We start from the raw sequence: 14768 nt of genomic DNA on the forward strand, positions 1-14768 counted from the left end.
CAGCCACAGCCACTATCAGAAGACAGAGCAGATCTGGAATTGAACACTCTGGCCATGTGCTGATGTCATTGACATTTAAAGGGAACCTGTCAGGTGTAATATGCACCCAGTACCACGAGGAGTTCTGGGTGCATATTGCTAATCCCTGCCTAACTGTCCCTGTATACACTAGCATACATAAAGAGATCTTTAGAAAAAGTATTTCTAAAGATGTTTATCGTATGCGATGCTGCCATCGCTGCCTGCCACTGGATTCCGGCTCAGTGCGCATGATCCCGGAGTTCCGGTCATGCGCACTATGAAGCCGGGTGTACGCGTCCCTGCTTCAAACTGGGTCATGCGCACTGAGCCGAAATCCAGTGTCGGGCAGCGATGGCAGTGGAGAGGTGAGTGACATCATCCTCTGATGCTGCGCATTTATTAGCATGATAGCACGCCCACAGGGCCATACTAACATGAGAATTGGGCAGACTAGCAAGGGACGCCACATCTTTAGGTCTAGTCCCCTCGCTAATATGCTCCCAGAACTGCTCGTTGTCCTGGGTGCATATTGCACCTGACAGGTTCCCTTTAAAACAGCTAATTAGCGAGGGTGCTGTGGCTCCCCTGACCTGGTCAGGCGCCACTGAGTACTGCACCCATGCTGGGTGAGTGCAAACAGGTAATCCTAAAGGCTGAAGTAGGGTGTGTACGCACAGATGTGGAGCTCCGCGTTACCTTCTGGTACAGGACGCCGCAGGGTCTCCACGGGCTTGGTAGTCTTCTAGTCACAGGTAGCTTAACTTCTATGGGGATTCATGACGCCACTCTCGGTAATTGCGGTCAGGGTGACTGCCACTGTAGATTAGGGGGCGTCTGGGGCTGATGTTGGATGCAGTTAGATGTTGTGGCCTCCCGAGAGTGAGGCTGGCCCTAGGGCCCGGTGTAAGTGTGTAGTACCACAGGTCGCAGAAGAACTCACACACAAATCAGTAATGTCTTTCAGGGTTTTTACTCACTTCAGATGGTAGGGGTGAGTTAACCCGGTTGATGCTATGGTGGACCAGGAGGAACCAGGTATCCCTTCGGCTGTTGTAGGGGTGACTGCTGACTCGCCTTCCTAGCCCTTCTTGTTTTTGGGGTGACCCCAACCTGAAGTCCTGCTGGGATCACCCAGGGAAGTCGCATACGCCATTCTCCCCTTTCTGGCCCGTTTGCGGGCAGCGAGGACCAAATAATTCTGGCTGCTTGCCGTCAGTCACTTATGGGCCCCTCGTTGCTGCTGTAGCTGCAGATTCTGTGTAGCTTGGTGAAGGGCATGTGTCGCGGGCGGAGGAGGGGACGCTGCGCTCACCCACTGCTCGGGTCCGGCTGCTCTGCTGCTGCTGCTCGGTGGCTCGAGTGGTGGGCCGGATCCCGGGGACTCGAGCGGCGTTCCTCGCCCGTGAATGAAAAGGGGAATGGTTTTGGGGATTTATTGTCCGTGACGCCACCCACGGTTGTGGTGAGGTTGTGACACCACCGCTGCTCTGGACGGGGATCCCGGGAGCGATGACAGGGAGCAGCTTGGATGTTGGTTCTCCCCTCCGTGGTTAGGGGGGTTGGTTGTCCCGGTGCCCGGTGAGGGGTAGGGATGGATGGCAGGCGGGTTACGGGGCCTGGTGAGGTGCAGGGTCGCGGGGGCAGCGCTGTGCCGCACGGCACGGTGGTACTCACTCAGCCAATGATGAATGCAAAGTCTCCGATAAAACAAACGGCTGGATGGACAGGTCCCACAGACAGCTGCGGTGTTTCTCCTCCCGGTAGGTTGATGGTGACTGCCTTTCCCTGCACCTATGTTGTGTTTACAGTTCCAATGGCTTCCCACCGGTAACCCGCTCCCCAGCTTGGGATAGGACAGCCCCCAGGCCCACATTGCTGGCATCGGTGTAGAGGATGAATGGGTGGCTGTAATCAGGGTACGCTAGGATTTCCTCTCCGGTCAGGGCCGCTCTCAGCTGGCGGAAGGATTCCTCATGCCTTTCTTCCCACACCAGTGGGGCTCCTAGGGGTCTACCACCCTTGGTCTGTTCCACGAGGAGATCTTGCATGGGGGCAGCCATCTTCGTGTACCCCTTGATGAAGCGACGGTAATACCCCACCAGGCCCAGGAACTGCCTCACTTCCCTCACCGTGGTCGGTCTCGGCCAGTCCTGGATGGCGGTGATCTTCTCGGGGTCGGGGGCGACACCCTCCGCACCCACCACATGTCCAAGGTACTGCACTCTGGGCTTCAGCAGATGACACTTGGAGGACTTCAACTTAACGGATTCCGCTGTTTTCCAAAAGGGCGGATTGTAACGGAAGGAAATAAACGCAAGTGTGAAAGTACCCTTAGTTTGTTTTATTTTTGTCCTGGTTTGTGAAGTCTTAATGAACCAGTGGAAAATTTAAACAAAAAACAAACCCGTGTCTACCTAAGCAGCCAAGTGAGCTGATCTACCACATCTTGAAAAACACCAGTTACTTATTCAAATCTGTGAAATTTGGCCATTTTGTAAGTTCTGATGTCCAGAACCCATTTGGGCCAAGCTGTTGTGACCTGCATTTGATGCGGGTTATCACTATCTGTGTATTGGTGGTGTGAGATCAATGGCCTCTTAAAAACACCAGTTAATTATTCTGGTAGAATTGGCTATTTACCCGATTTCATGCCAGTTCTGATACACAGAACCCATTTGGGCCAGGCTGTTGTGACCTGCATTTGATGTAGGGCCTCACTATGTATGTAGTGGTGGAGTGAGATCAATGGCCCAAAGGAATTTTAGCTTTTTAAAAATATCAGTTATTTATTCAAATTTGTGAAAATTGTCTATTTCTCCATTTTGATGTGAGTATTGATACCCAGAACCCATTTCGGCAGAGCTGCTTTGACCTGAGTTTGATGCAGGCTACATGCGCACGCTGCGTTTTTGTTGCATTTTTGTCGCTTTTTTTGGTGCAGTTTTGCTGTCAGAACTTTCTGACATTTGACTTCCAAGCAAAGTCTATTTGCTGTGCGCACGTTGCCGTTTACTTGTCAGCACTTTTTTTGACAAATGTTTGTGACAAAAAAGAAACAGCATGTTCATTCTTTCTTGCGTTTTTGTCAAGATTTGTCACCCATTGAAATCAATGAGGGAATGAAAAACACATTACAAAACACATGGTTACAAATTGTTTGCGTTTTGAAAACATTTACCCGCGGTTTTGTCAACAAAACACAGCTCACCAACTTAGACTGCTTTCACACTACGTCTTTTTAACATGCGTCCTGAACGTTTTTTTGCTGCAAAAGCGGATCCTGCTTTTACAGCAAAAAATGCATGCAAACGCATGTGTTACTTTGCAGGATCCTGTCACTGGATGTTTAGGGGCGGGCATTGGAGTCATGTGATCGGGAGTGAGGGGAACTAAACGTGCCAGACTGGGAGCCGGCATCTGACAGCTGCGAGGCTCGTAACCAAGGTAAACGTCGGGTATACTTGCTTGGATACCCGATATTTACTTTGGTTACAAGCGTCTGCAGCTGCTAGGAGCCGGGCTCCCTGCACACGTTACCAACGTAAACATCGGGTAACTAAGATAAGTGGTTACCCGATATTTACCTTGGTTACGAGTGTCCGCAGGTCTCAGGTAGGAGAGAGAGACAGGAGAGGGAGGGGGAGAGACAGAGAGAGAGGGAGGAGAGAGGGGGAGAGAGACAGAGGGAGGAGAGAGATAGACTGATCACGGAGGCTGGCTTCTGTGCATGCTCAGTAGAGCAAGCAGGATCCTGCCTATCAGCACGCCAGCGTTCACATGCGTTTGCGTGCTGTTTAGTCAGGATCCAGCAATTTGCAGAAGTTGGACGCAGCTCAAAAACGCTACAAGTAGCGTTTTTGAAAGATGTTAAAAAACTGGAAGTCACTGGATCCTCACTATAACGCACGCAAACGCAGGTGAACGCATGTTAACGCGACTCCATTGCAAATGCATTGAAATGAAAACACATTTGCACTGGATCCGTTTCTGCGTTAAAAAAACGTTCAGGACGCATGTTAAAAAGACATAGTGTGAAAGCAGCCTTAGTTCCAGAATTACAAAATCAATGCTGGAGTGATTTTGGCATGTCAGTGTCTCTCTCTCACTGTCTCTCTCTCTCTGTCTCTCTCTCTCTCACTGTCTTTCTCTCATTCTCTGTCTCTCTCTTCAAGCACTACATACTCACCAATCACTGGCGCGCACGGCTGTCACACTGCTACCGCGGGCTCTCATTCTTCTTTCCGATCCACTCATTAGCCTCATTACATGTTCACTGCATCCCTCATTAGGCTCATACATATTCACTCCTCACCCGTCTGTGATTGGTTGCAGTCAGACATACCCCCATGCTAAGTGACTGCTGTCTGACTGCAACCAATAACAGCCTGTGATGGGCATGTCTACATCGTACAATACAATAAATAATTAAAAAACTGCATGCAGTCCCCCCAATTTTGATACCCAGCCAAGATAAAACCTTACAGCTGAGGGCTGGTATATTCAGGCTGGGGAGACCCATGTTATTTGAAACCCCCCCAGCCTAAAAAGATCAGCCATCAGCCCCCCGGAATTGCTACATCCATTAGATGCGATAGCCCCGGGACTTTACTGGCTTTTCCCAATTACCCTGGTGCGGTGGCAATCGGGGTAATAAGGAGTTAATGGCAGCCCATATCTGCCGCTAAGTCCTAGATTAGTCATGGCAGGTGTCTATGAGACACCCCCAGTTACTAATCTGTAAGTGAATGTAAGTAAACACAAACACACAAAAAATCCTTTTTTTGAAATAAAAGACAAAAAAACACCCTCTTTCACCACTTTATTAAGACCCCAAACACCCCTCAAGATCCAACGTAATCCACACGAGGTCCCACGACGCTTCCAGCACTGCTACATCTGACACACAGTGAGCGCCATAGAACAACACTGCTCGATGTGAGCGCCACGCAGCAACTGAAGTGAGTCGCTCTATCAGCGGTGACATCACTCAGGTTAGCCGCGGACACAGCTGGAGTCCTCCATCTGTGACAGCAAATCACCCGAGTCACTGAAGTGAGCAGTGCGATCAGCTGTGCCGTCTCTCAGGTGATTTGCGGTCACAGCCGGGGTCCTCCACATGTGAGTACAAATCAGGACTCAAGTGAGTCGCAGCTGGAGGACTCACGTAAGTGATGGCACCGCCGATCGCGCAGCACACTTCAGTAATGGCCTGAACCTCATAGCAGTGAAGCCGTGACATCACTGCTGCAACACATGCCATACTGCAGGACCCGTAGCTGTGACATCAGGGGTTCACCCCAGTTCATTCTGATCACTACGGCTCTGTCTGCACTCACAGCTGGCAGTCATGTTCTGTGACAGGGATGTATCAGAGCTGAATCACTGTGGTACCTCGTGTGGATTACTTCGGACCTGGAGAGGTGTTTGGGGGTTAATAAAGTGGTAAAAAAGGGTGCTTTTTATTTTATTTCAAATAAAGGATTTTTTGCTGTTTGTGGTTATTTACTTTCACTTACAGATTAGTGATGTGGGGTGTCTCATAGATGCCTGACATCACACCTAGGGCTTAGTGGAAGCTATGGGCTGCCATTAAGCCCTTAATACCCCGATTGCCACTGCACCAGGGCAATCGGGAAGAGCTGGGTCCAGCTCCAGAATTGGCACATCTTATGGATGCGCCACTTCTGGGGCGGCTGTGGGCTACTATTGCTAAGCTGAAAAAGGCCAAATAACGATGGTCCTTCCCACCCTAATAATATCAGCCACCAGAAATATCAGCCCCCAGCCCCAATAATATCACCCTAATAATATCAGCCCCAGCAGCTTGGCTGGTATTAGAAAAATGGGGGGACTCCATGTCCTATTTTTTTTTAAGTAATTCAAATAATTTAAAAAAAAGCATGGGATCCCCTTTATTTTTCATAACCAGCCAAGGTACAGCAGGCAGCTGGGGGTTGCTGCTGCTGCTGTTTCTGTGCTGGATATGAAAAAGGGGGGACCCCACATCTTTTGTTTTACCCCCAAAAAGTTAAAAAAAACGCTGGCCAAGATGGCTAGTGCTCTATCAAGCTATTCTGTTATTTCTTTCTATGTATTCTATCTGTTCTTTCTGTCTATCTAGCTATCTATCTATTCTTTCTATTTTTTCCTATCATCTATTATAGCAATCTATCATTATCCTATCCTATTGTGTTTCTCCTTTAAAAAACGCATTAAGAAAAACGCACCAAAAACGTACCCTACATTACAAGCATTTTTTTTTTAATTTCCATGCTCCCTCTGACAAGGTGCAGTTTTGTTTTCAGTTTTGGTTGCAGTCTGTGTGCAGAAAACGCTGCAGCGTGCGCATGTAGCCTAACTATCCGTGTATTCGTGGTGTGAGAGCAGTGTCCCAATGTCGTTAACCCTTTAAAACACCAGTCACCTATCCAAATCTCTAAAAATTGGCTATTTGCCCACTTTGATACCAGTTCTGAAGCCCTGAACCCATTTGGGCCAGGCTGCAGTGATCTGAGTTTGTTGTGGGGAATCACTGGTGGTGTGAGATCAGTGGTCCAGGTCATTTAACCCTTAACATGAAGCCCTTTAGTGCCCACTTTGATGCCCATTTCTGTGCCAGTTTTATAATTTTTGTAGCTGATTTTAATTGTATTCTCATCAGGGCTTCTCACTGATTTATATTTTATTACTGTGATTTCTTTTTTTCATTTTTGTTGTTAAATCTGTAAAAAAACAAACAAAAAAACCCAAAAAATTAAAACAAAAAACAAACAAACCAGAAAAAAACCCCTGCTGAATAATTAGCCACATTCAGCCCCAAATAAGAAACTTGACGACTTCAGCATCGTCGCCTTTTGTTCGTTGTGGCCGTTTTTTGCAGAGCTGCTCCCTGTTCTCCGGAAATCTCCGAGCACTGAAGCTTCGCTTTGTTTTTCACTTCGGGAATAGTCGATGTTCTGCTTAAGCTCCGCCCTTCATTCCGGAAACAGTCTAAGCAGTTAGGTAAGTGTGCAGCTGTTGCCTCGTTTTCCTGTTGGAGACCGTGGATCACGGAGACAAGGAGTGCGGGAATAGGAGCGCAGGAAGGCCGCCATCATGTCTGACTTCGACGAGTTTGAGCGTCAGCTAAACGAGAACAAGCAAGGTGAGCGCCGAGGAGCGTGTTAGGCCTGCAGGGCCGCGGCACGGCGATAGCACAGCACAGTACGGGCCGGCACGGCGAGGTCACAGCACGAGGTGCGCGCCATCGTGTGTTTAGGCCTCCGCAGATGGGAGTTTTCCAGGTCCCGTGCCCTCTTTGTTCCTCGGGCGGCATGGTCACGTTGTTGCCCGATTTCCCGCTTTTCTTTTGAGGCCTAGCACGGGCCTGCCGGCACTGATGAGGAGTTCTATGCTATACGCCTTATTCTCACACCTCTTGTCTTTACCTTTTCTAAATGTGTCTGATTTCCTTCTTAATTGCTGGGTGTTGCAGTGTAGTCAGTGCAGTGTTCACTATACTCTTCCTATGAGTTAGGGTCAGCACACACAGCGAGTAATACGGAGCGAGTGGGATGCGATTAAAAAAAAAATCGCATTCCGCTCAGGCCAATATTACTCTATGGGCAGCTCCCGTGAGCGATTGTTTTCTCAGCCCTAATCGGACCGAGGAAACAGTCGCAGCATGCTGCAGGTGGAATGCGATCCTGTTTTACTCGCACCCATTCAAGTCTATGAGCCGAGAGAAACATCGCACTGTGCTCGCATTACACCGGTGTAACGTGAGAGCAGTGCGATTTTCGTATCAGCCGGCAACGGAGGAGATGGGGAGATAAATTCCTCCCTCTCCTCCGCACTTGTGGTCTGATCGCTGTGAACTTCAGATGTATCGGTGCTGGAAGCATCATGAGACCACATGTGGATTATGTAGGACCTGCAGGGATGTTTTAAAGGTTAATAAAGTGGTGAAATAGTGTTTTGCCTTTTATTTCAAATAAAGGTTTTTGTGGGTTTATTTACTTTCACACTTAGATTAGTGATGGGGGGGAAGTCTCAGACTCCTCCCATTACGAATCTAGGGCTTAATGGCAGCTGTGGGCTGCCATTACCTTTTTATTACCCCGATTGCCACCACACTAGGGCAATGGGAAAAGCTGGGTCCAGTGCCAGAATTGGTACATCTAATGGATGCACCACTTCGGGGGCTGCTATTGTTAGGCTGGAAAGGGCCAAATAACCATGGCCCTTCCTACCCTAAAATTATCAGCCCCCAGTTGTCTGCTGTGTCTTGGCTGGTTTAAAAAAAAAAAAAAAAGCGTGGGATCCCCTCTAGGTTTCATAACTAGCCAAAATACAGCAGACAACTGAGTTGCAGCCAACAGCTGTTGCTGTTCCTGGGCTGGATATGAACCCCCCCCCCCCCCCGGATGTTTTCACCTTCATAACCAAGCCATTATTTTTTTAAGTTCTGACTAGTGTCACTCTGTTTTAATAATTTGAACGCTTCAACGGATCCCAGTGATTCTGAGATTTTTTTTTTGTGACGTACTTTAACCCCTTCACGACCTTCTATCCGTCCAGGATCGTGTCCCGTTAAGTCCCGCCCCCTGCCGCGGGCAGGCGGCATGGATCGGCACACATATCAGCTGTTTTCAACAGCTGACGTGTGCCTGCTAGCCGCGGGTGGAATCGCTTCCACCCGCGGCCATTAACCCCTTAAATCTTGCTGCCAAAGTCTGGCAGCAAGATTTAAATGCGCGCGGCCATGTTTGTTACTCACTGCCGCCCCCACCGGAAGTCACGTGTGTTATCACGTGACTATCGGTGGTTGCCATCGTAGCACAGGGTCATGTGATGACGCCTGCTGCTACGATGTTTCACTTTCATTTTCTCTCGGCCGAGAGCAGAGGGAAAACCAAAGTGACTGAATCTGCTGATTACAGCGGTATAGCTGTGATCAGCAGATAGCGATCAGCGATCGGATTGCTGATCGCTATAGCCCCCTAGGGGGACTAGTAAAATAAAAAAAAAGTAAAAAAAAAGTTTTAAAAAATAAAAAAAAAAACAAAAAACCTAAAAGTTCAAATCACCCCCCTTTCCCCCCATTGAAAATTAAAGGGTTAAAAAATAAATAAATATACACATATTTGGTATCGCCGCGTTCAGAAATGCCCGATCTATCAAAATATAAAATCAATTAATCTGATTGGTAAACGGCGTAGTCGCAAAAAAATTCCAAACGCCAAAATTACGTTTTTTGGTCGCCGCAAGTTTTACGCAAAATGCAATAACAGGCGATCAAAACGTAGCATCTGCGCAAAAATGGTACCATTATAAACGTCAGCTCGAGACGCAAAAAATAAGCCATCACTGAGCCATAGATCCTTAAAAATAAGAACGGTACGTGTTTCGGAAAATGGCGCAAAACGTGCGCCACTTTTATTGGACAAACTTGTGAATTTTTTTTAACCCCTTAGATACAAGTAAACCTATACATGTTTGGTGTCTACAAACTCGCACCGACCTGAGGCATCACATAGATACCGCAGTTTTACCATATAGTGAACAGAGTGAATAAAATATCCCAAAAACTATTGTACGATCACACTTTTTTTGCAATTTTTCCGCACTTGGAATTTTTTTGCCGTTTTCCAGTACACTATATGGTAAAACTTATGGTTTCATTTAAAAGTACAACTCGTCCCGCAAAAAACAAGCCCTCATATGGCAAGATTGATGGAAAAATAAAAATATTACGCCTCTCAGAAGAAGGGGAGCAAAAAACAAAAACGCAAAAACGGAAAGTGCCCGGGGGCTGAAGGGGTTAAGATTGTGGTAAATTTAGGCCAATTTTTTAACCTTTCATTTGTGAAAATATTAAAAATTTGTTAAATTTTTCAATTTTTTTTAACTTAATTTTTACGCCTTTAACCCCTTCATGATCTTTGTAACTGTACGTCATGGAGAGGAGATAGTTCCGGACCAATGACGTACGGTTACGTCATGGCGATCGCGGAGGTTCCAGCACTGTACCAGGTCTCCGGCTGATGTTGTAGTGAGCACCCGGCTCCCACTGGTGTGTGAGGCTTATTGTCAGTGCTGCAGTTGCAGCACTAACAGATATAATCCACTGTAGTGATTGAGCATTGCATTGGATTATGTCATTGATCAGTTCACAAAGTAAGTAAAAAATTTTTTTAATATTTTAAAAAAATCTGTAATTAAAGAACAAAAAATAAATCTTGCAATAAATGTGTAAAAACTAACCCCCCCCCCCCCAATACACACTTGGTATTGCCACGTCCGTAACTACCTAATCTTAAACCCCTTCACCCCCGGCCATTAAAACACCCTAATGACCGGGCCATTTTTTGCAATTCTGACCAGTGTCACTTTGACAGGTTATAACTCTGGAACGCTTCAACGGATCCTGGCGATTCTGAGATTGTTTTTTCGTGACATATTGTACTTCATGTCAGTGGTAAATTTAGGCCGATATTTTTTGCGTTTATTTGTGAAAATTTAAGAAATTTTGCGAAAATTATGAAAATTTCGCAATTTTCAAACTTTGAAAATGTATGCTCATTAATCTGAGAGGTCACACAAAATAGTTAATAAATAAACTTTCCCACTTGTCTTCTTTCCATCAGCGCAATTTTTGAAACAAAATTTTTTTTTCGTTAGCAAGTTAGAAGGGGTCAAAGGTCATCAGCAATCTCTCATTTTTCCAACAAAATTTACAAAAGAATTTTTTTTAGGGACCACATCACATTTGAAGTGACTTGAAGAGGCCAAGGTGACAGAAAATACCCAAAAGTGACCCCATTCTAAAAACTGCACCCCCCCACACTGCTCAAAACCACATCCAAGAAGTTTATTAACCCTTTAGGTGCTTCACAGGAACTAAAGCAATGTGGAAGGAAAAAATGAAAATTTTACTTTTTAACACAAAAATGTTTCTTTAGCCATAAAATTTTCATTTTTACAAGGGAGAAAAGAGAGAGTGCACCCTACAATTTATTGTGCATTTTCTCCTGAGTACGCTGATACCCCATATGTGGTAAAAATCAATTGTTTGGGCGCATGGCAGAGGTCGAAAGGGAAGGAGCGCCATTTGAATTTTTGAGTGCAAAATTAGCTGCACTCATTAGCGGACACCATGTCGGGTTTGAAGACCCCCTGAGGTGCCTAAACAAGGGAGCTCCCCCACAAGTGACCCCATTTTGGAAACTAGAGCCCTCAAATATTTTTTCTAGATGTTTGATGTGCACTTTAAACCCCTGGGGGCTTCACAGAAGTTTATAACGTTGAGCCGTGAAAAGAAGAACATTTTTTTTTTACCACAAAACGGTTGCTTCAACTAGGTAGCTTTTTTTTTTTTCACAAGGGTATCAGGAAAAAATTCACCATAAAATGTATTGTACATTTTCTCCTGAGTACGCAGATATCTCATATGTGGTGGAAATCAAATGTTTGGACACACGGCATGGCTCGGAAGGCAAGGAGCGCCATTTGAATTTTTGAGTGCAAAATTAGCTGCACTCATTAGCGGGCGGCTTGTCAATGCCATGTGCAATTTCTCCTGAGTACGCAGATACCTCATATGTGGTGGAAAGTAATTGTTTGGGCGCATGGCGGGGCTCAGAAGAGAAGGGACGCCATTTGACAGCAAAATTGGTTGGAATCATTAGTGGACGCCATGTCACGTTTGGAGACCCCCCTATGGTGCCCATTTTGGAACTAGACCACCTCAAGGAATTTATCTAGATATTTGGTGAGCCCCTTGTACCCCCAGGGGCTCCACAGAAGTTGATAACGTTGAACCGTGAAAATTATTTATTTTTAACCACAAATTTTTTTGCATCAATCAGGTAGTTATTTTTTTTTACAACGGTACCAGGAAAAACTGCGCCATAAAACGTATTGTGCAATTTTTCCTGAGTACGTAGATACCTCATATGTGCTGTAAAGTAATTGTTTGGGCGCATGGCAGGGCTCAGAAGAGAAGGAACGCCATTTGACTTTTCAAACGCACAGACGCGGTGCACTAATCGGCCGCTGCAGGACGCACGGACGGATGCGATACAAAAAGCGTCAGGGATACGGAAAAAAAGTCCCGCCAAAAATTGACCATGGATGCAGATACGTTATGTGCATCCCTGATCAGCACTTGGTGGGATGCACGGACGGATGCGATACAAAAAGCGTCGCAGATACGGAAAAAGGTCACGCCAAAAATTGAGCAGGATGCAGATACGTTATCTGCATCCCTGATAAGCGCTCGGTGGGATGCACGGACGGATGAGGTGTAAAAATGGACAGGGGATACAGAAAAAAAAAAAGTTATACTCACAGTACCCAGAGGATCACTGACCAGAAGAGCTGCAGGAGGAACAGATGGCAGAGAGATGGACAGTTTTACAGGAGCAGCAGGCAGGACGTTGGGCAGATGAGCAGAATGCCCAGGAAGGACCCAGCGATGGAGGCAGATGTGATCGGGCCAGTTAAGACCTTAGACGACCCGGTGAAGACAGGTAAGACGACGACGTCGGGGGAGAGCAGAGGGGGGGAGGGAGGGAGAGAGCAGAGGGGGGGAGGGAGGGAGAGCGCAGAGGGGGAGACCGGAGAGGGAGCTGCAGAAGCAGAATAGAGATAATTCGGGGGGGGCAGATCGGGGCGTGGGGGGGGCAGATCGCAGGGGGGCACGGGCAGGAGCCATCACGGGAGCGTGCAGGGGGCACCACGGGAGCGCACGGGCTGCAAGGTGAGCACAGTACTCACGTGCAGCAGGAGCTGTGACCTCAGCTACGGCGGCAGCAGCAGCGGTGGCATGGTACACGCTGCAGACATGTTGGGGGAGGGCTCGCAGGCCAGCACAGGCCTGGGGAGGGCGGCCACCGGCAGATCAGACCGCCCCACTGCACACTGATTGGAGCGATTCCGCGTCATAGCACGATCGCTCCAATCAGTGCGGCAGGGGCTAGGGGCGACATTTTAGAGCTCCGTCTATGATTTGTTGAAGCTGCTAGAGCAGATTATAGCCGGATCTCACAGTATCGCAGTAATTCTGGCATTATTTTTGCCGAAATTAGTGCGAACGATGTGGTTGGCGGTTCAGATTTGAACAGCCAATCACATCGATCGTCGATAAAGGGTGGCGATGCCACCCCCCCTGGGGTCAAGCAAAGTTCCCCTGCTGTAAGAAACAGCAGGGGACATCATTTGAAAGCCGTTGCTATGGCCACGGCAATCAAATTAAGTTTAGGCCGTAAAATTACGTCCCTGGTCGTTAAGTCACGTTAAAATAGGACGTAATTTTACTGCCCGCGGTCTTGAAGGGGTTAATACTGTCATAGTAGTTAGCCCCTTCAGTAAACACTGTAAAAAAAAAAAAAAGTTGCAAAAACTGTGGGCATACAGCTGACAAATGGTTACATATAAACAAAAATGGTACTGCTGTAAACGTAATCTTTTCCAGGCAAAAAGCAAAGCCACCATTACAGCTCCATCAGTGAAGTAATTGATTTTATGGTGCAAAAACAGCAAAAACATACAAAATAAACCAAAAAAACTAAACTGTAATTGTACTGACCTGAGAAATCTGTTTTATCACTTACGGCACAGTGAACGGCGCTAAAAACCAAAAAGTATTCCTGAATTGCTATTTCTTATCGATACTTTCTCACAAAGTAGAATAGAAAGTGCTAAAAAAAAAATATTGTGGGCCAAAATGGTACCAATAAAAAAAACCTCTAAGGCTATGTTCACACACTGCGTTTTTTACCTGCGTTTTGGGTCCGTTTTGGGTCCGTTTTTGCTGCAGAAATTTCTTGAGAAATTCTTGTAACCTTTCTGCAGACATTCCCCAGCAAAACCTATGGCAAAAAAAATTAGCTGTGCACACTGCGTTTTTTTCTTAAGAAAATGCTTTCAGTAGATTTTCTTAAGAAAAGAATGAGCATGTCACTTCTTTTCTGCAGCTAACTGCGTTTTTTGCCATAGATAATTGGCACAATAACGCAGGGATCAACCAGCGGTAAAAACGCACCAAAAACAGACCGAAAACGCACCAAAAACGCACCGAAAACGCGGCAAAAACGCAGGTGCGTTTTTGGTGCGTTTTTTAACACAGGTGCACTCTTAAGAAATTTCTTAAGAAATTTCTTAAGAAAAATCATTTTTCTAGTGTGAACATAGCCTAAGGCTACTTTCACACCTCCGGTTTTTGCTATGCGGCACAATCCGGCACTTTGCAGGAAAATCGCAACCGTTTTTTTTTTGCTGCCGGTTGCGATTTTCCTGCATAGACTTTAATTAGTGCCGCATTGTGCCGCATGGCCTTGCGTTCCGTCCGGTTTTTGCCGCATGCGGCAGATTTAGCCGATGCGGCGGCCGGATGGAACGTTGCCTGGCACGTTTTTTCATGCGGCAAAAAAACCGCATCGCGCCGCATTCGGCCGATGCGGCGCATTTTTCAATGCATGCCTATGGCGGCCGGATGCGGCAATAACCGCATCCGGCCGCCGCATGCGGTTTTTGCCACTGCGCATGCTCAGTAGCATGCCGCAAGCGGCAAAAACCGGACTGGCCGCACAGGAAAAACTTATGCAAAGGATGCGGTGTTTTCACCGCATCCGTTGCATAGCTTGCACAGCCGGATTGAGCCGCAGAGCTCAAGCCGGATGTGTGAAAGTAGCCTAAGGCTCTATGCCCACGTGTGCGTATTGCATGCAGTTATGCTGCGTTCTGCACCGCAGCGTAACTGCATG

The 14768-nt window shown here is 46.9% G+C and overlaps 1 protein-coding gene across 1 annotated transcript in view; it reads left to right on the plus strand.

Moving 5' to 3' along the window:
- The first annotated feature begins 6977 nt into the window (after positions 1–6977).
- U2AF2 (U2 small nuclear RNA auxiliary factor 2) overlaps positions 6978–14768 on the plus strand; it is a 212022-nt gene continuing 204231 nt past the window's right edge. The window contains exon 1 of the mRNA XM_075327678.1: positions 6978–7165. Coding sequence (XP_075183793.1) covers positions 7117–7165 — 49 coding nt within the window. The 5' untranslated portion in view covers positions 6978–7116. The remainder of the gene's footprint in view (positions 7166–14768) is intronic.

This window comes from Anomaloglossus baeobatrachus, chromosome 11, assembly GCF_048569485.1.
Source record: "Anomaloglossus baeobatrachus isolate aAnoBae1 chromosome 11, aAnoBae1.hap1, whole genome shotgun sequence".
Lineage (NCBI taxonomy): Eukaryota > Metazoa > Chordata > Amphibia > Anura > Aromobatidae > Anomaloglossus > Anomaloglossus baeobatrachus.